The sequence below is a fragment of the Scheffersomyces amazonensis genome (assembly GCF_036850825.1).
Source record: "Scheffersomyces amazonensis strain UFMG-HMD-26.3 chromosome Unknown RJT21scaffold_2, whole genome shotgun sequence".
Lineage (NCBI taxonomy): Eukaryota > Fungi > Ascomycota > Pichiomycetes > Serinales > Debaryomycetaceae > Scheffersomyces > Scheffersomyces amazonensis.
This window is the reverse complement of record NW_027042742.1, coordinates 49,838-65,977: the sequence shown is the minus strand read 5'-3', so window position 1 is coordinate 65,977 and position 16,140 is coordinate 49,838. Positions and strand designations below refer to the sequence as shown.

The following is a 16,140-nucleotide window of genomic DNA, read 5'->3' as shown; positions in this document are numbered from 1 at the left end:
TTTTTTCAAAGACCTTCAAGACGATTTTGAAATAATAAATTTCGTAATTTATATGCAGGGATGCGGTATGGATGTTTCTATACCCTACTATATAGCCTTACTATACTTATGTTAACAACTAGTAACTAACATCTACTATAAGTTATATGAATATATATGTATAATACAGGGACAAAGTCAGATAATGGAATCATAACAGAATGGTACGAATCGGATATTGTCACAGATAGAAAATCACGTTTCCAAGGTAGACATGTTACAATAAATCTGGCAGATGAGATACCTAATATACTATCACAACTTCTACAACAAAACAAGAATATTAAAAAGACAGCTAGTCATCCACATATTATAGCTTGGCAAACAGGAACTTTAGTAAATGATAATAAATATATCAATGTTAATCAAGGATTTCAAGATAATGGTGAGAAAGGAGCTGGATCAAGATTATTAAATCAAGTGTTGGTTAATAATAATATATTTAATGTATTGGTAATAATCACAAGATGGTATGGAGGTAATCCAATTGGAAGTCTGAGATTTCGACATGTTGTGAATTGTGGATTAATGAGTTTACGAAAGGCTAATAAAATATGAGTATCATTAGTACTTTAATTAACTAAAGTTTCAGAGATACGAATACATGTATATAGAGTAATAAAAACGAATCTAATTTCTAGTAGATATTAATATCTAAAGATTCTTCTTTTCCAATTCAGAATCAATTTCATCTTCAACTTGTTCAGTAAATTTAATAAGATTATCATATAATGATCTTAAGAATAAGAATTGAGTAAATCCAACTGCAGCCACAATTGAAAATACAACAATTCTCTTTTGTTCAGAATCGACATTTAAGAAAGCATATGGATAAATACCACCCTTCTCTGTATCAATTAGGTATTTCAATAAAGTCCAGTAGCCTGTAGTTAAACCAGCAACAATAAGAAATGCTGTTTCAATACGTATAGTCCATCTAGGCATAAATACAAGGAAATCAATTAATAATGATGAGACAGGTAATAAATGGATACATAAATCAATACTCATTGGAAGATTTAATTCATGATCACCTATAAGTAAACGTAAAAAGAATAATCTTAATGGCCAATAAATGATTGCTACCACACTTTCTAATGCCAACCCAATTGGATGAATATTGTTTTTTAATTCAAACAAAAGTTGTGATTTAGTTAAATGGGCAACAAATCCTATACCGAAAATAATCAATGAGTATACTAAAGAAAGGTTGGTTAAGAATTGCCAAGGGCCAGCATCAGCTAATGCAGGTGGCAATTCAATTGCAAATACAACATAGTAAGCACCAATTGAACCTAAAATAATCGATACAGCATCGATAGCTAAAATGATTGGATTTCCAACAACTCTTCTTGCTGACATTTCGAAACTTATACAATGAGCTTAAAACGATTCTATTTCCAAGAAGAAAGATATTTTTTGAAAATATATAGCAATGTGATTCTTAAGGATTTGCATCCTCTTAAGAAACGTGTGGGGGTAATCCCTGAGAGCAATCTACAGTGCGACTTTTATCATAAGGGTGCCATTGAACCCGATAATATACGGAATCTTGCCCCATTTTGTCAAAAACTCTTAATTCAAAGCCTTTGATCATTGTCGGATGTTATAATTATTATCCGATACAACGTTGAATTTTAAAATGGGCATAATTAAGAGAATTTCAATTGTGGTTTAAACTTTCGTCAAAATTTTAACCAAATTATACGGAAAAGTTGCAAAAACTTTTTTACTTAGCATTTAAATTTTTATTAAAATATCATTACAAGAATCATTAATTAAATTTTCTTTATATATCTACTATTAGTCTATTTATGAGTAAAGAATTTAGATAATCCTCTTGTTCTTGAGGTAGATCTAGATCCTGGTGAGCTTAGCCTATGAGCACTATCTAAACTTTGATTACTTCTACCTCTCTCTTCTGGGGCAAGAGTTGGAATAAGGTGAGGTGGTTGAAGTAATGGCTTTCCTCTATCTGGAACTAAGGCTGCCATATTCGTATAACTTCCAGTTCTTGAAGATGGTTTCTTTGTTCTCTTCTTATTATAAGTATCTGTTACATCAATATTTTTAATCCAATCAGCAAAATAATTGATCGAATCTATTGGTTTTATTAACATTTCTTGATGATGATAATTTGGTTTAACCAAAATTACTGGTACTAATGCACATTCTAAGAAATGTTTTGATATTGGTGATTTTGAAAGTAATGATCGATGATGTTCTTTCCCATCATAATGATGAGAACCAATTATCATCATATTTGGATTATATTCATCGATCGCAGCTTTAAGTAGTTTTTGAGGTTTTCCAATTACTACTTCAAATACTATAGCAATCTTTTTAAATTTAGTATTAAGTCGATCAATACGTTCAAGTGACCTATTAGCTTTTTCTTTATCAATAAATTCAAATTGTTTTTCATCTAAAACTTGTAATATAACAATCGTATCACCATGAATTAACATTTCATCAAATAGCCATTCTATAGCTTTTATAGATTCATGATCGTTATTATATCCAGCTAAAAATGTTTTATTATTTCTTCTAAACTTGAATTGTGGATGCTTGACTTTTAAAGTGATAGACTTTCTATGATTATTTGTTGTAGTATCAAATGATATTGATCTTTCAAAAGATTTCAACCGATTTAATCCGGGTCGGGTTGGTAATGAAGTATTTGATCTTGATGCTGATAAATTTAATGAAGAATTTGATGCTAATAACAAGTCTAATGGAGGTATATTACTATTTCCGGTAAGATTAGGTGTAAGTAATGGAGTTCCATCAGCAGATGTAACAGGACTTATAATTGAATCACTATCATAATCATCATAATATAATCTTCCTAATAAATCAGATGAATTATTCTGTTGTCTATAAAGATCTACTGTATCATTATTCGTATGATATAATAATGCATTCATCTTTGTATTATGCTCAGTTTCATCTTCAACATCTACTAATGATGCCAGATATCTTCTTTGCTTAGTTGTCCCACTTTTATCATTTTGATCTACTTGTAAGTTATTCGAATCTAGTACATCATCTATTGTAGCATTCGACACATTGTTTGAGCTATCATCTTCCTTAACACTTAGCCCAGTCATGTGTACCACACTTTTTTATATACTGTACTACAAAAATTTCTTTCAATACTAATTACAGTTATTTAAACCTAACTCTAATGAGTTCGTTGGCACGGCGCACTTTTTTATTTTGGGTGGCTATATCAAATTTCGCAGATATATATTTACAAGTAATATTTCTTGGTATTAATACATAAAATTAAACAAGAATGTCGTGCAGTGCAGTCCACTCCACTCCTAGTGGGGGAGGGCTCACCTTCCATTATTAATTCCCCTATTATGCTCTAATATACCCCAAATTCTATCCATCTTTAAACCTCCAATATTATCTACTACATAATAATGTCTCTTTTTATTTGATTCAGGATCAATCTCTTCCCAATTTCCATAAGCATTAAGTAAAGGAAATTTTGGTGGATCCAGAACTATTAATGATTTATTACCAGATACTTTTAATAATTCATTATAAGTTCTACCTCCAGAAAAGTTCAACTTTTCCATAATTAAATTCTCATCTTTAACTAAATTTTCTAAAGTTTGAGGTAAATCTTTATTATATAATCGAAATATTCTAGTAACATAATCCTTTGTTTTATATTGAACAAATACTGCTGGTGCTGAACATGAAAAAAATGTTGCTATAGCATAAATATCTTCGAATTGTGCTGAATCATAAAATAATTTGGCTCCATATAATCCAAGAACTGAAAAACTTAATGTTAATCTCTTTAACATAGAAACATATTTAGAACCTGGAGCTTCATATAAAGCTTGATAAGATAATCTATAATTATCTGGAAGTTTAGTATCGAATAATTGTCCTGGTTTTCGTATAGAAACGATATCATTATATAATGTAGGAGACCAAGGATTATTACTCGTTATAATTTCATCACTCTCTATATCGGAATCAGTATTACGAAATCCACCTTCATGACGAACACTATATCTTATAGCCCCTGAAGAAAATGATCTAATACCACTGATCCTTCGAAGCATCTTTGTAATACAATTAATATGGTTATATATATATATTTATATATATATATTTATATATGTTTATATATGTTTATATCCGTTTCAACTGTACAACTTTTTAACCTTCACAGTAGCAATTTTTTTTTTCAATGAAATGAGAAAACAAAAAAAAATTATTACTAGATGATAAAACACCACTTTAAAGTACAGATTGCTTAATTAGCGAGGTATAATCAATCACTAACAGAGAATGGACTCCGGTAATACCAACAGATTTGTTCCCGAACATCGTCGTACCAACTTTAAGAATAAAGGACGTTTCCAAAATGATGAATTAAGAAGAAGAAGAGAAACTCATCAAGTTGATTTAAGAAAACAAAAGAGAGAAGAAGTGTTGGCTAAAAGAAGAAATTATTTGAATGAAGCTAATGATTCTGAAGAAGAAGATGAAGATACCACCAACATTAATAGTGATGAAAATCAATTCTATAGTAAATTACATGAAGATTTACCTCAAATGATGGCAATGATTCAATCAAATGATTTTGATAGTCAATTAAATGCTACGATTAAATTCCGTCAAATTTTATCAAGAGAACATAACCCACCTATTGATTTAGTAATCCATTCAGGAGTTATTCCAATTTTAGTTGAATTTATGAAAGAATCTCATCCTGATATGTTACAATTGGAAGCTGCTTGGGCTTTAACAAATATTGCCTCCGGTAATTCTGAACAAACTAGAGTTGTTGTTGAAGCTGAAGCTGTTCCATTGTTTGTTAAATTATTATATTCACAATCTTTGGAAGTTAAAGAACAAGCTATTTGGGCTTTAGGTAATGTTGCTGGTGATTCAAGTGAAAATAGAGATTATGTTTTAGCTTGTGGAGCAATGGAACCAGTTTTATTATTATTTAATAGTTCTAAAATGTCATTAATTAGAACTGCTACTTGGACTTTATCAAATCTTTGTAGAGGTAAAAATCCTCAACCAGATTGGAATATTGTTCAAGATGCTATTCCAACTTTAGCAAAATTAATATATTCTGTTGATTCTGAAACTTTAGTTGATGCATGTTGGGCTGTTTCTTATTTATCAGATGGAACTACTGAAGCTATCCAAGCCGTTGTTGATGCTCGTATTCCTCACCGTTTAGTTGAATTATTAGGTCATGATTCTACATTAGTTCAAACTCCTGCTTTAAGAGCTATTGGTAATATTGTTACTGGTACTGATTATCAAACTCAAGTTGTTATAAATGCTGGAGTTTTACCAGCTTTAGCTCCTTTATTAAATTCACCAAAGGAAACTATTCGTAAAGAAGCATGTTGGACTATTTCTAATATTACTGCTGGTAACAGTGAACAAATTCAATCTGTTATTGATGCTAATTTAATACCACAAATTATTAGATTATTAGCTCATGGAGATTATAAAACTAAAAAGGAAGCTTGTTGGGCTATTTCTAATGCATCATCCGGTGGATTAAGTAAACCAGAACAAATTCGTTATTTAGTTCAACAAGGATGTATTAAACCTTTATGTGATTTATTATCAGTTGCAGATGCTAAAATTATTGAAGTTACTTTAGATTCATTAGAGAATATTTTAAAGATGGGTCAAATGGATAAAGAAGCTAAAGGATCAAATGTTAATGAAAATGCATTATATATTGAAGAAGCAGGAGGAATGGAAAAGATTTTTGAATGTCAAAGTAATGAGAATGAAAAGATTTACCAAAAGGCTTATAATATAATCGAAAAATACTTTTCAGAAGAAGAAGATCAAATCGATGAAGAAAGTGTTGCACCAGAAGTTTATGGTGATGCATTTGGATTTGGTGTTCAAGGTCAACAACAAAACTTTCAATTTTGATTGAATACGAATTGATTATTGGTCAGATTGATAGATTTTAATTGCAGCCGGTGCAATTGATTTAAATTTCCTTTATTGTTGATTTGATTTACCAATGTCGTTGATTTCCTTAATGTATATTATACAATATTACAGGTGCCATTTCATTATAATTACGTTACGGTTTATCCCATTCTCCCCCTTTAATGTCCTCTATTTAATATTTATCTCTAGCATTTTCTTTCTTTTCTTACCTTACTTTCCCCTACTCATTTATATGTCACAATTTATAAATTCTGAACTCTCTATCTACATATATTTGGTTTACTTTACTTTACTTTAGTTTAGTTTTACTTGTGTTTTACTTATTCTAGTCAAGTTCAGATTACTCAGTCTAGATCAGCTTAGTTAATTTTATTTAACTCAGTTCAGTTCAGTTCAGTTCAGTTTATATTAGTGTCTTCATCATTTCTTTCTTCTCTATACTCTTACTTCTTTTGCATCTCTTATAAATATATAATTAATTTATCGTAATGAATATGAAACATCCATACATCCATAGTAAAAGAGGATGTCGAATATCGCGGGCCGAACATCCTTTTCCGCACTGCGCACGACCTCTAAAAACCGCATTGACCGCAGCCAGCAGACAGACAATGGAGTAGGCTGGGTCAGATCTTGCCGAGAGTGAGCCATAAGAAATAGAGAAATAGAGAGAAATAGAGAGAATTAGAGAGAAATAGAGAAAACTATAGAAGAGTAGGATAATAGTTAGTATTATAAGAAAGAAAAGAATAGTTAATACAATAATAAGCACTATTGGTATAGTATTCATAGTAAACAAAAATTACAATATAACATAAGCTCATGATGCAATTAAGTGTAGGAAAAAATGAAAAACTATACGGTTATCGGAAAGCGATGGATGGAGATACTGTCCCAATTAGGTAAGATAAATAACGAAAAAGAAATAAAACCGTTCCTGCACTTACCCAGCAAATTAAATCCCTCTTAGTAAACACAAACAAAATAAAATTCACTCACTCATCACAAGCGGGAACAGTGAGGAAATAATTATTATTTCGGCTTGTTTGGGTTAACTATTGCAGAATGGATGGAAGTGAGTGAATGAGGTTAATTTTCTCGAGCAGAAAACAAATTAATTCAATTTGTTCAAACTATAACCATCTCTTCTTTTCTTTACTACAATTGAATTAGATCAGGGGTACTGTCCGACAATGAAGTTATCAAATATCATCGTAGGTTTAACTTCTGCTGCTGCCGTTGTTTCGGCTGCTGACGAAGATACTTCAAGAGAAGTCGTCACTGTCACCGTAACTGGTACTACCGAAACTCACAGATGGGGAAGATTCGATCATACCAGTAGACCAAACACTGATGTTACCACCGGTACTCACAGATGGGGTAGATTTGATCACACCAGAAGACCAGATACCGATGTTACTACTGGTACTCACAGATGGGGAAGATTCGACCACACCAGAAGACCAGATACTGATGTTACCACCGGTACTCACAGATGGGGAAGATTCGACCACACCAGAAGACCAGATACTGATGTTACTACTGGTACTCACAGATGGGGAAGATTCGACCATACCAGAAGACCAGACACTGATGTTACTACTGGTACTCACAGATGGGGTAGATTCGACCACACCAAACCACCTTTAACCACTACTGTTTTTGTTCAACCAACCGATGATGTTCAACATATTGTTAACATCAACGCCAGAGATGTTGCTAACATCTCCTCCAACGCTTCAAACTCAAGTAACGCTACTACTACTGCTGCAGGTGGTGCTTCTTCCAACGCTTTCAACTATGGTGTTGCTGGTGCTCTTGCTGCCGGTCTCTTATTAGTTGTTTAATTGTAGTTGATAATGTAATCATCGACAATTTATAATAACTATACCAGGCATTAACATAGTTGTTTTTGTTTTTGCAACTACTTTGGTTCCCTTCTATTTCCAACAATTTGTCATATTTGTTTAATATTGTTTATTCTTTGTTTCTTTTTGTTTCTTTCAATCAATAATAGATTTCAAAAATTGAAAATATAATGAGAACAATTTAAAACTACAATTTTATATACCAAATGAGTCCTTTTAGAGGCTCGAACATTATTTGTTTCCTTCGTAATCATTATCATTTATTTTATTATTATTATTATTATTGTTGTTATTATTTCTATTTAATAAACATAATATGGATTAAATCATTTAAGACTCTTTTGTAAATTACTGTAATTTAAATACAGATTGCATATTCTTTAACTGTTGAAGTTCACTATTAAGCTGATCTTTAAGTTTATCTAATTCTTTAATCTTATCTTGAAGCTCCTTTTCAAGTTTATCGAGATTTGAAGGTTTAGTAGCTTCTGATTTACTTTTAATACTAACTAATTCTACTTGCTCTTCTGTTCCAATAACAAGCAGAGGATCAAGTGGTCCCTTTTTAACCATACTAGTAATTAATTCATATGCTACTTGAGCTCCATTAGTTGCAGTAATTTCAGCAATATCATAAGCTGGTGCTACTTCAACTACATCTCCTCCTACAATTGATAAATCTTCAATTTGTCTTAATATATAAAGTAATTCTCTTGGTAACCATCCACCAGGTTCTTGTGTACCCGTTCCACTAGTAAACCCAGGATCTAATACATCAACATCAACAGAAATATATGTAGGTGTATCCTTTGGAATAGTATTTAATATTTTATCTACAACATATTGAGGACCCTTTATCCAAATATCATCAGCTTCAATACGTTCAAAATGTTGAGAATCATCATCTTCATAATCAGCAATACTTGATAGTTTCGATCTTAATCCAAGATGAATATTATGGTGACTGGTTAAACCTTCATGATGAGCTTTCCAAAGCATTGATCCATGATTAACTTCAGATTGATTAGTATGCCAATATGAAGGATACTTATCAGGGGCCCAAGTATCTAAATGGGCATCGAAATGTATAATATTAAGTTTACCATATATTTTATGTAATGCTCTTAAATGTGGTAATAAAACAGAATGATCACCTCCCAAGGCAACAAATCTAGGTGGAACTTTTGAATTATTAGTTGATTTACGATTGGATAATAATTCTTCAAATCCTTTAGTCATTTGAGTAAATGCTAAAGAATTATCCATTGGTGTAACAGGTATATCACCACAATCAACCACTTGTGCCCATGATGTATATGGATTAAAATTAGCTCGTTGATTATATCCTCTTAAACTAGTTTGACGTTGTGAAGCAGCTCTAATTGATCGAGGTCCAAATCTAGCTCCAGGTCGATAAGATGTTGCAGTATCAAATGGTACTCCAATAAGTGCTACATCAAATGTCTTTTCATTATCAATTAAACATTCATGATGTTCAAGATGTGCAAAAGTATTTATACCTTGAAATGGCCAATAATCTCCCCAGATTTCTTTTAAATTGGTGGGGACTCTATCGTTACTATCCATCAGATCATAAATTAATTCATTTTCATTATACTCATTAAGGTGTAATCTATGGCAATCAGCCAATTTCAAACATGCGGTAGCAAGTAATACCAACGTATCAAACTTCATTGTTATTCTGTTTGACAGTGCTATATATATATATATATTTATCTATTGAAATTGTTGTGAAAAATTAATTTGCGTCTTTGTAGTTATACTTATATCGGTGCATGGAATCTATTACCGCATTAGGAAACTCCGCTATGACAGATATTTCTCCAAATCGATTTGCAACCATTTAAACAACCTTGCAAGTTAAATACTAAGATACTGAAAGGATTTAAGACAAGGAAGAAGAGCTATGGGCCTAGTAGTTCTATTCATGAACAACTTAAGTCATAACATAGTACTCCCAACTCGAAAAGTATTGTAAAACGGCAATTTGGAACATTACCGTTTCGGGACGGAACACAAAAATTTGAGAATTTCAACATTTACTACTTCATGGTTTATTGTTTAATTCAACGAGTTAAGTACAAGATCAAAGAAGCCAGTGAGGATTAATTCGAAATTGCACAGTTATAATGGATATATTTTCAACTCCAATTGATACCAATGGCCCATCATCGGTATTTTCCAAATCGGTACATCACCAATTACCGGTTGGCTGTAGGTATGGACCACAAGATGCACCTATTCAAACCAATAACTTTTATAATAATTTGACTTTAGATAATCAAACTTTCCCCGTATGGACTCTTCCATATTCATTATGGTTGACTACTGAACCTCCACAAGATTATGGGTTAGCATTCAATCATACCGAAGCTTCTCAAAGAGTATTTGGACCTGATCCAGGAGCCAATCCAGCCCAATTTTATTTCAATCCACCCAAGATTAAATCCTTTGTTATTTCAGCAACTGAATTCTCTGGAAATAAACCAAGTCTTCAATTATCAGACCATAATAAAATGTCTGTTACTTCTGCTTTAGTATTGGATAATAATCGATTTATAAGAATTCCCTTAGCTCAAGGAATGGGATATATAACTTCAATTTATCAAAATCTTCAACCGGTAATTGCTTCAGAAGTAGGATTTCAGGAATTTTCATATGTATCTAGTACTAATGGAATCCAGAAATATAGAGTTAAATTGTTTAATCAAGTTATTTGGTCATTCTATGTTTTAGGCAATATGAAATTTTCATTAAAAGATCCTAATCATATAATTGGAGAAGGTGTTGGTAATGTAACTATTCAAATTGCTCGAGGTGAATCTCAAAGTTATGATGTAACAGCAGGTACCTATCCTATCAAAATTGACCTTCAAGGTTCAGCAAATAATGATAATGGTCAATATAAATTTGTATATCAAATGGAAGGTAGATCAAGTTCAGGAGCCGGTTTAGTTTGGTGTTTACCTCATCATATTGAGGCTCTTGATAGTTCTATCGCATCTAAATATGCTGGTTTAGATCTTGATTCTCCTACCAAGGGAATTATGAAATCATACATAACCAATGAATTACTGATGAATGAAAAATTACCAATTGATATTAATTGGGAGCCATGGACATCATTTTCAACTACAGCCAAATATTCTGATTCAGCCAAGGCATTAATCAAACAAGCAGCACAAATTGAAGTTCAAACAGATGTTGTAGGAATGGCTAATGTTGATTCAATGTATACCGCAGGGAAGATTCTTGATAAATTTGCTTATATTGCTTATGTATGTCATTTCATTCTTAATGATGATGATTTAACTAAAGTAATTCTTCCAAAAATCAAACAAGCTATTGAAATCTTTGCTTCAAATAAACAACCTCATCCACTTATTTATGATACTACTTGGAAGGGATTAATCTCTTCTGCCGATCCTGCTGCCGACTTTGGGAATTCAAATTATAATGATCATCATTTCCATTATGGTTATCATATCCATGCTATTGCTCTTGTTGCTAAGATTGATCCAAGTTGGTTACAAGCCAATGGTTCACTTGTTCTTAATTACTGTAATTCATTGGTAAGAGATGTTGCTAGTCCTAAAGCAGATGCATTCTTTCCTCAATATAGATCATTTGATTGGTTTCATGGACATTCATTTGCTCATGGAATTTTCCCTTCTGGTGATGGTAAAGATGAAGAGTCATCTTCAGAAGATTATCATTTTGCTTATGGTATGAAACTTTATGCCAAAGTTATTAATAATCCTCAAATGGAACAAAGAGCCAATTTAATGTTGGCAATTATGAGAAGATCAATGAATATGTATATGCTTTATTCTGATGATAATACCATTCAACCAAAGAATTTTATTAAGAATAAAGTTGCAGGAATATCATTTGAGAATAAAATCGATTTTGCAACTTATTTTGGTAGAGGATCTATTGCAGATGAATGGGTTCATGGAATTCATATGCTTCCAATTACTCCAGTTTCATCGTATATTAGAAAGGAACAATTTGTTAAGGAAGAATGGGAACAAAAATTAGCTGGGATTATTGATAGAATTCCTGATGGATGGAAAGGAATATTAATGCTTAATTTAGCATTATATAATCCCAAAAGACTGTGGAAATGGTTTGCAAGACAAGATTGGGATGATCGATTAATTGACAATGGTATGTCAAGAACTTGGTCACTTGCATTTATTGCCGGAATTGGAGGAACTAATTGAGCTTTATATTTATGAAGAAAACCAAAAGTAAAACTATATACATATATAAATTAAATCACCAAAATATCCGTTACAAAAAGAAATCCCAAAAATCTTCTTTACTAAAAGAAGTCACATCAAATTGTGGTATTGTAAATTCTGTACTTATATCATCTGAAGGATCTGTTGTTGGAGTTTGATTATCAATTGTTGGACTTGCACTATTTGCATTTTCTAATACTCCCATTACATAACTTAAGATATTATTCGTAAAGATAAACATTGTTCGAGATGAGAAACTAGCTACACTTAATTTCAGTAGCATTGATTGTAAATCATTTGTAATAACATTTAACATCCAGAATACATCTCCATATACAATACTAACTTGTTCTGGAGGTGATCGAATAAGTTCTTCTACCGTAGCAAAAGTTAATTCTTTATAAAGTTGTTGTTTAACTGGTACTGAATGTCCAGTACGTTCTACTTGACATAAAACTGAAGGAATTATAAAGAATGAACTTCTAAATAAAGCTTCCTTTATTTCATGATAATATGGAGTTGAACAAAGTGGACTTTCACTATCTCCATGTCCATCAATAACAGTAGAATTCATGAAATGAGTGGCAGCTACAAATAGTAATAAAGAATATTTGAATGCTTCATTTCTATTTGTATCATTCTTTCTCTTTAAATATCTTATTTGATTCATGGCTTGAATATAACTTAATACAATTAATTGAAAATATTTATCTTCATCATTTAACAGACCAAAATCTTCCTTTGATAATAATCCTTCTAAATCATCAAGAATTTCATTAACATTAACATTTCTAGATTGAACATTCAGATTCAATTTATCATTTATATCTCTTAAAACACTTATTTTAAGTTCATATTCATATACTTCATCATCTGGATCACATTTTAATAAATATTCTTTAGCCAATAAAGGTTGTTGACCCTTTTGAAAACTTCGAAGAGTATCTTCAAAATAAACATATATCCATGCATGCTTTAAAGATCTAATAAAATCAGCATCTCCACTTCCATGAACTTTTTCTTCACTTCTACCTAAACCTAATGATGAACCAATAACCACAATATTTGATAATAAAGCTTGATCATGAGAAAGTGCTTCTTCAAAATCTATATTAAAATCATATTTTCTTGCTTCATAAAGTAATATTAATGATAAAAAAGTTGGTAAAGTTGATTTTAAATCTGTATCATATAATAAAGATTTTGAAATTGAAAGTAATTCTAACAGATTAACTTTAAATTTATTATACAGAAATGAAGAAAGGGCAATAATTGATACTATAACACTTAATCTAACTTTTGAAAAAGTTTTCCTAATCATAACTCGTTTAGAAGAAGGATTTCTTTCAAATACTTCATTAAAATATTCTAATACTGTATTCCCATTAAAACATCTAAATAACATACCAGGAGTTTGTAAAAATACACTTAATATTGTTAAACAATCTTTATATGAAGGTAATAAATCTGGTAATTTTCTTAATGCTATATCTATTGAAATTATATTAATAGGTCTATTAATAACAACTTTAGAAAATAATTTAGCAATATCTTCATAAGATTTACTAAATATATCAAAAATTACTGGGAATCCCTTAACTGCTTCTTTAAGAATTGTTTTATAACATGTTGGACCAAATAAAAGTCGGAAATCTCCATTAATTTTAATATATGTAAAGTCATGTATATCAATGGTAGTACCATCTACCTGAGATGTATTTCCTATTCCATCAACCAAACTAAAGTTAACTTCTCTAACTGAAGTTTGCTTTGATGGATTAGGAAATGAATCTTGATAAACACAAAGATGTGCGGGAATTCGATTCTTCAAACATGCCGAACAAATAGGCTTATTACGATCGCATTTAACTTTCCTGGCCTTACAGTTTAGGCATGAGAGAGATTGTCTTCCTTTGTGACGAGCTTGTTTCAGCTGCATTTTGTTATCTAGTGTAATTAGTAGATAAGTATATTCCCTTAACTCATCTTTTCAATGCTTAGTTATATATTTTGTATGGGTTGATCACGTGTGCAATTAGACCGCGAAATTTTATTTATATACACATTAGTTGCAACTATTATCTATATATATAAATACTAATTATATTCTTTAACTACTCTATATGAACCTCAATACTTTGCTTCTGCAATATTTCATGATCTAAATGTAAGAAACCTAAACCCAAAATCAAATCTGCTAAAAGAGTACATCCTCCATTAATAAAGAACCCAACGTATAATAATTGATTAGCTGCTAATTTACCAGTAAATACAGGTCCAATACATCTAGCAAATGTTTTACCAATATTAACAATTCCCATTACTTTAGTTATTTCTTCTTGTGGCATAATGGAAGTTAATAATACTTGACGTGGAACAACATCCATAGATGAGGTTGCATAATAAAATATTAAAAGTATAGCAACAATAGGAAATTTAGTTACTAAACCAATTATTAAGAAGAATACTGCTGAAGGAGCTTGTGTGAATAAAATTGCCTTAACTGGACCCAATAATTTAGATAATAATGCTGAAGGCAAAGTAGTCACACAATTGATTGAATTAGTAATGAAAAAAAGTACTCCTAAAGCACTAGCTGTTAAATCAAATGTTTTCTTAAGATAATAAATTACCCAGGCTGAAGGCATAAATCCATATCCAAGTGAATCTAACATAAATATAACCAATAATCTTGGTAAATAATATAAAGTCTTGGCTGATAATCCTGTAACATTAATAGATACACCTTCTATAGCATCATCATCGTCTATTTCTTCTTCTGAGATCTGATCCAGATGTTCTGCATCAAGTAAATTGCTGGTTTCACCAACAACTTTTATCGAATGATATCCTACTTCACATTTTTCACTTAAGAATAGCATACAAACAAATTTTAATACCCCAATGAATGTATAAACAAGAAAAACGGCTCGATAACACGTCTCAAGATCAGTTTTTAATTGGATATTTAAATAATCTACTAATAATCCACAAGTTAATGAACCTATAGCAGCTCCTATAGTAGCAAATAAACCATAAAATGCAAATATTTCAGGACGATGATTATGAGGAGTCAAATGTGCTATTGATGCCTCTTCAACTGATTTAAAAGGTCCAGTCTCATCACCTGAAGGTGAGATGACTCCAATAGTGGCTGCGATTAATAATATAATAAAATGTGAACTAAAGGTAAAAGTTAATCCAGAAACTACCATCATTAAAGTTCCAATAATCATTACCATTCTTCTACCTATTCTATCAGCATACCAAGTAAGATAATAAGATATAATGGTATCACCAATTAATGTCAATGTCATAAATAATCCAATGTTCAGTTGAGAAATGCCCAATTCTTCAAGATATAATGTCAAAACTTGGTTGGTTAACCCATAACTGGCCATACGGATAAATACAGCAAACCAAAGTATTCTAATATCATGATTAGATTGTTTTAAAGATTTTAGAAGGTGCATGTAGAGACGTGACTTAAATACATTAGATAAGATTATTCACTTGTACGAGTGAGATTTTTTATCGCGATAGTCAGAAAAAACTGTGTAACGAACAGATTGTTCTCACAAACTGATTCAGAAACACTAAGAATGAAATTCTTTTATGTGATTAGAAGATTATCTGTTAGTTAGTAAAAATATATAATTATAGTAGAAACGCATAGAATTGCTTATAAAGATTAGCTTACAAAGAAATTCTAATATAACTTTCTTTTGAATGGCTCTTATTAGGATATCATATTGATCAAATGTACTATGTATCTAAGAATATAATCAGACATGCATGAAGTTGTCAGACTCATGAAACGTTACAAACAGTGTAGGCAACTTTGTTTTCTTGACACTTCCTCGTAAGCTGTAATGGATTTGCTTTACTATGCAAGTGACATATATGGAAGTGATTATGCTTATGACAATACATAAAGTTGGTTACTTTCACTGCTGAATGCTCAAATTCAACGATATAATCTGGACCGAAATGGTTGA

General features: G+C 31.1%; 11 protein-coding genes across 11 annotated transcripts; 4 read left to right on the top strand and 7 right to left on the bottom strand. All coding sequences in view use genetic code 12, as the record gives it.

Moving 5' to 3' along the window:
• The first annotated feature begins 118 nt into the window (after window positions 1–118).
• RJT21DRAFT_18470 (YigZ family protein) lies at window positions 119–645 on the top strand. Its single transcript, XM_064883608.1, has one exon. The coding sequence runs from the start codon at window positions 157–159 to the stop codon at window positions 595–597; it is 441 nt and encodes a 146-aa protein (XP_064739002.1). The 5' UTR covers window positions 119–156; the 3' UTR covers window positions 598–645.
• On the bottom strand, window positions 646–1,541 carry RJT21DRAFT_18469 (uncharacterized protein). Its single transcript, XM_064883607.1, has one exon. It carries the CDS (start codon window positions 1,399–1,401, stop codon window positions 694–696), a length of 708 nt encoding a protein of 235 aa, XP_064739001.1. The 5' UTR covers window positions 1,402–1,541; the 3' UTR covers window positions 646–693.
• On the bottom strand, window positions 1,529–3,240 carry RJT21DRAFT_118258 (uncharacterized protein). Its single transcript, XM_064880977.1, has one exon. It carries the CDS (start codon window positions 3,147–3,149, stop codon window positions 1,848–1,850), a length of 1,302 nt encoding a protein of 433 aa, XP_064739000.1. The 5' UTR covers window positions 3,150–3,240; the 3' UTR covers window positions 1,529–1,847.
• On the bottom strand, window positions 3,241–4,223 carry RJT21DRAFT_118257 (uncharacterized protein). Its single transcript, XM_064880976.1, has one exon. It carries the CDS (start codon window positions 4,125–4,127, stop codon window positions 3,381–3,383), a length of 747 nt encoding a protein of 248 aa, XP_064738999.1. The 5' UTR covers window positions 4,128–4,223; the 3' UTR covers window positions 3,241–3,380.
• Window positions 4,224–4,235: 12 nt separating this feature from the next.
• On the top strand, window positions 4,236–6,232 carry RJT21DRAFT_18476 (karyopherin alpha). Its single transcript, XM_064883609.1, has one exon. The coding sequence runs from the start codon at window positions 4,357–4,359 to the stop codon at window positions 5,980–5,982; it is 1,626 nt and encodes a 541-aa protein (XP_064738998.1). The 5' UTR covers window positions 4,236–4,356; the 3' UTR covers window positions 5,983–6,232.
• A 249-nt stretch (window positions 6,233–6,481) lies between these two features.
• Window positions 6,482–6,796, bottom strand: RJT21DRAFT_112222 (uncharacterized protein; the record flags this gene model as incomplete). The annotated part of the gene is made up of 1 exon (XM_064880066.1): window positions 6,482–6,796. The coding sequence occupies one exon, from the start codon at window positions 6,794–6,796 to the stop codon at window positions 6,482–6,484; it is 315 nt and encodes a 104-aa protein (XP_064738997.1).
• A 271-nt stretch (window positions 6,797–7,067) lies between these two features.
• On the top strand, window positions 7,068–8,037 carry PGA14 (Pga14p). The gene has a single exon (XM_064883603.1). The coding sequence runs from the start codon at window positions 7,200–7,202 to the stop codon at window positions 7,851–7,853; it is 654 nt and encodes a 217-aa protein (XP_064738996.1). The 5' UTR covers window positions 7,068–7,199; the 3' UTR covers window positions 7,854–8,037.
• Window positions 8,038–8,053: 16 nt separating this feature from the next.
• Window positions 8,054–9,594, bottom strand: RJT21DRAFT_118255 (uncharacterized protein). The gene has a single exon (XM_064880975.1). The coding sequence runs from the start codon at window positions 9,567–9,569 to the stop codon at window positions 8,223–8,225; it is 1,347 nt and encodes a 448-aa protein (XP_064738995.1). The 5' UTR covers window positions 9,570–9,594; the 3' UTR covers window positions 8,054–8,222.
• A 15-nt stretch (window positions 9,595–9,609) lies between these two features.
• Window positions 9,610–12,156, top strand: ACF2 (Acf2p). The gene has a single exon (XM_064883601.1). The coding sequence runs from the start codon at window positions 10,025–10,027 to the stop codon at window positions 12,119–12,121; it is 2,097 nt and encodes a 698-aa protein (XP_064738994.1). The 5' UTR covers window positions 9,610–10,024; the 3' UTR covers window positions 12,122–12,156.
• RJT21DRAFT_18275 (Zn(II)2Cys6 transcription factor domain-containing protein) lies at window positions 12,157–14,107 on the bottom strand. Its single transcript, XM_064883602.1, has one exon. The coding sequence runs from the start codon at window positions 14,079–14,081 to the stop codon at window positions 12,192–12,194; it is 1,890 nt and encodes a 629-aa protein (XP_064738993.1). The 5' UTR covers window positions 14,082–14,107; the 3' UTR covers window positions 12,157–12,191.
• Window position 14,108: 1 nt separating this feature from the next.
• RJT21DRAFT_18285 (uncharacterized protein) lies at window positions 14,109–15,636 on the bottom strand. Its single transcript, XM_064883604.1, has one exon. The coding sequence runs from the start codon at window positions 15,613–15,615 to the stop codon at window positions 14,257–14,259; it is 1,359 nt and encodes a 452-aa protein (XP_064738992.1). The 5' UTR covers window positions 15,616–15,636; the 3' UTR covers window positions 14,109–14,256.
• Between the last annotated feature and the right edge of the window lie 504 nt (window positions 15,637–16,140).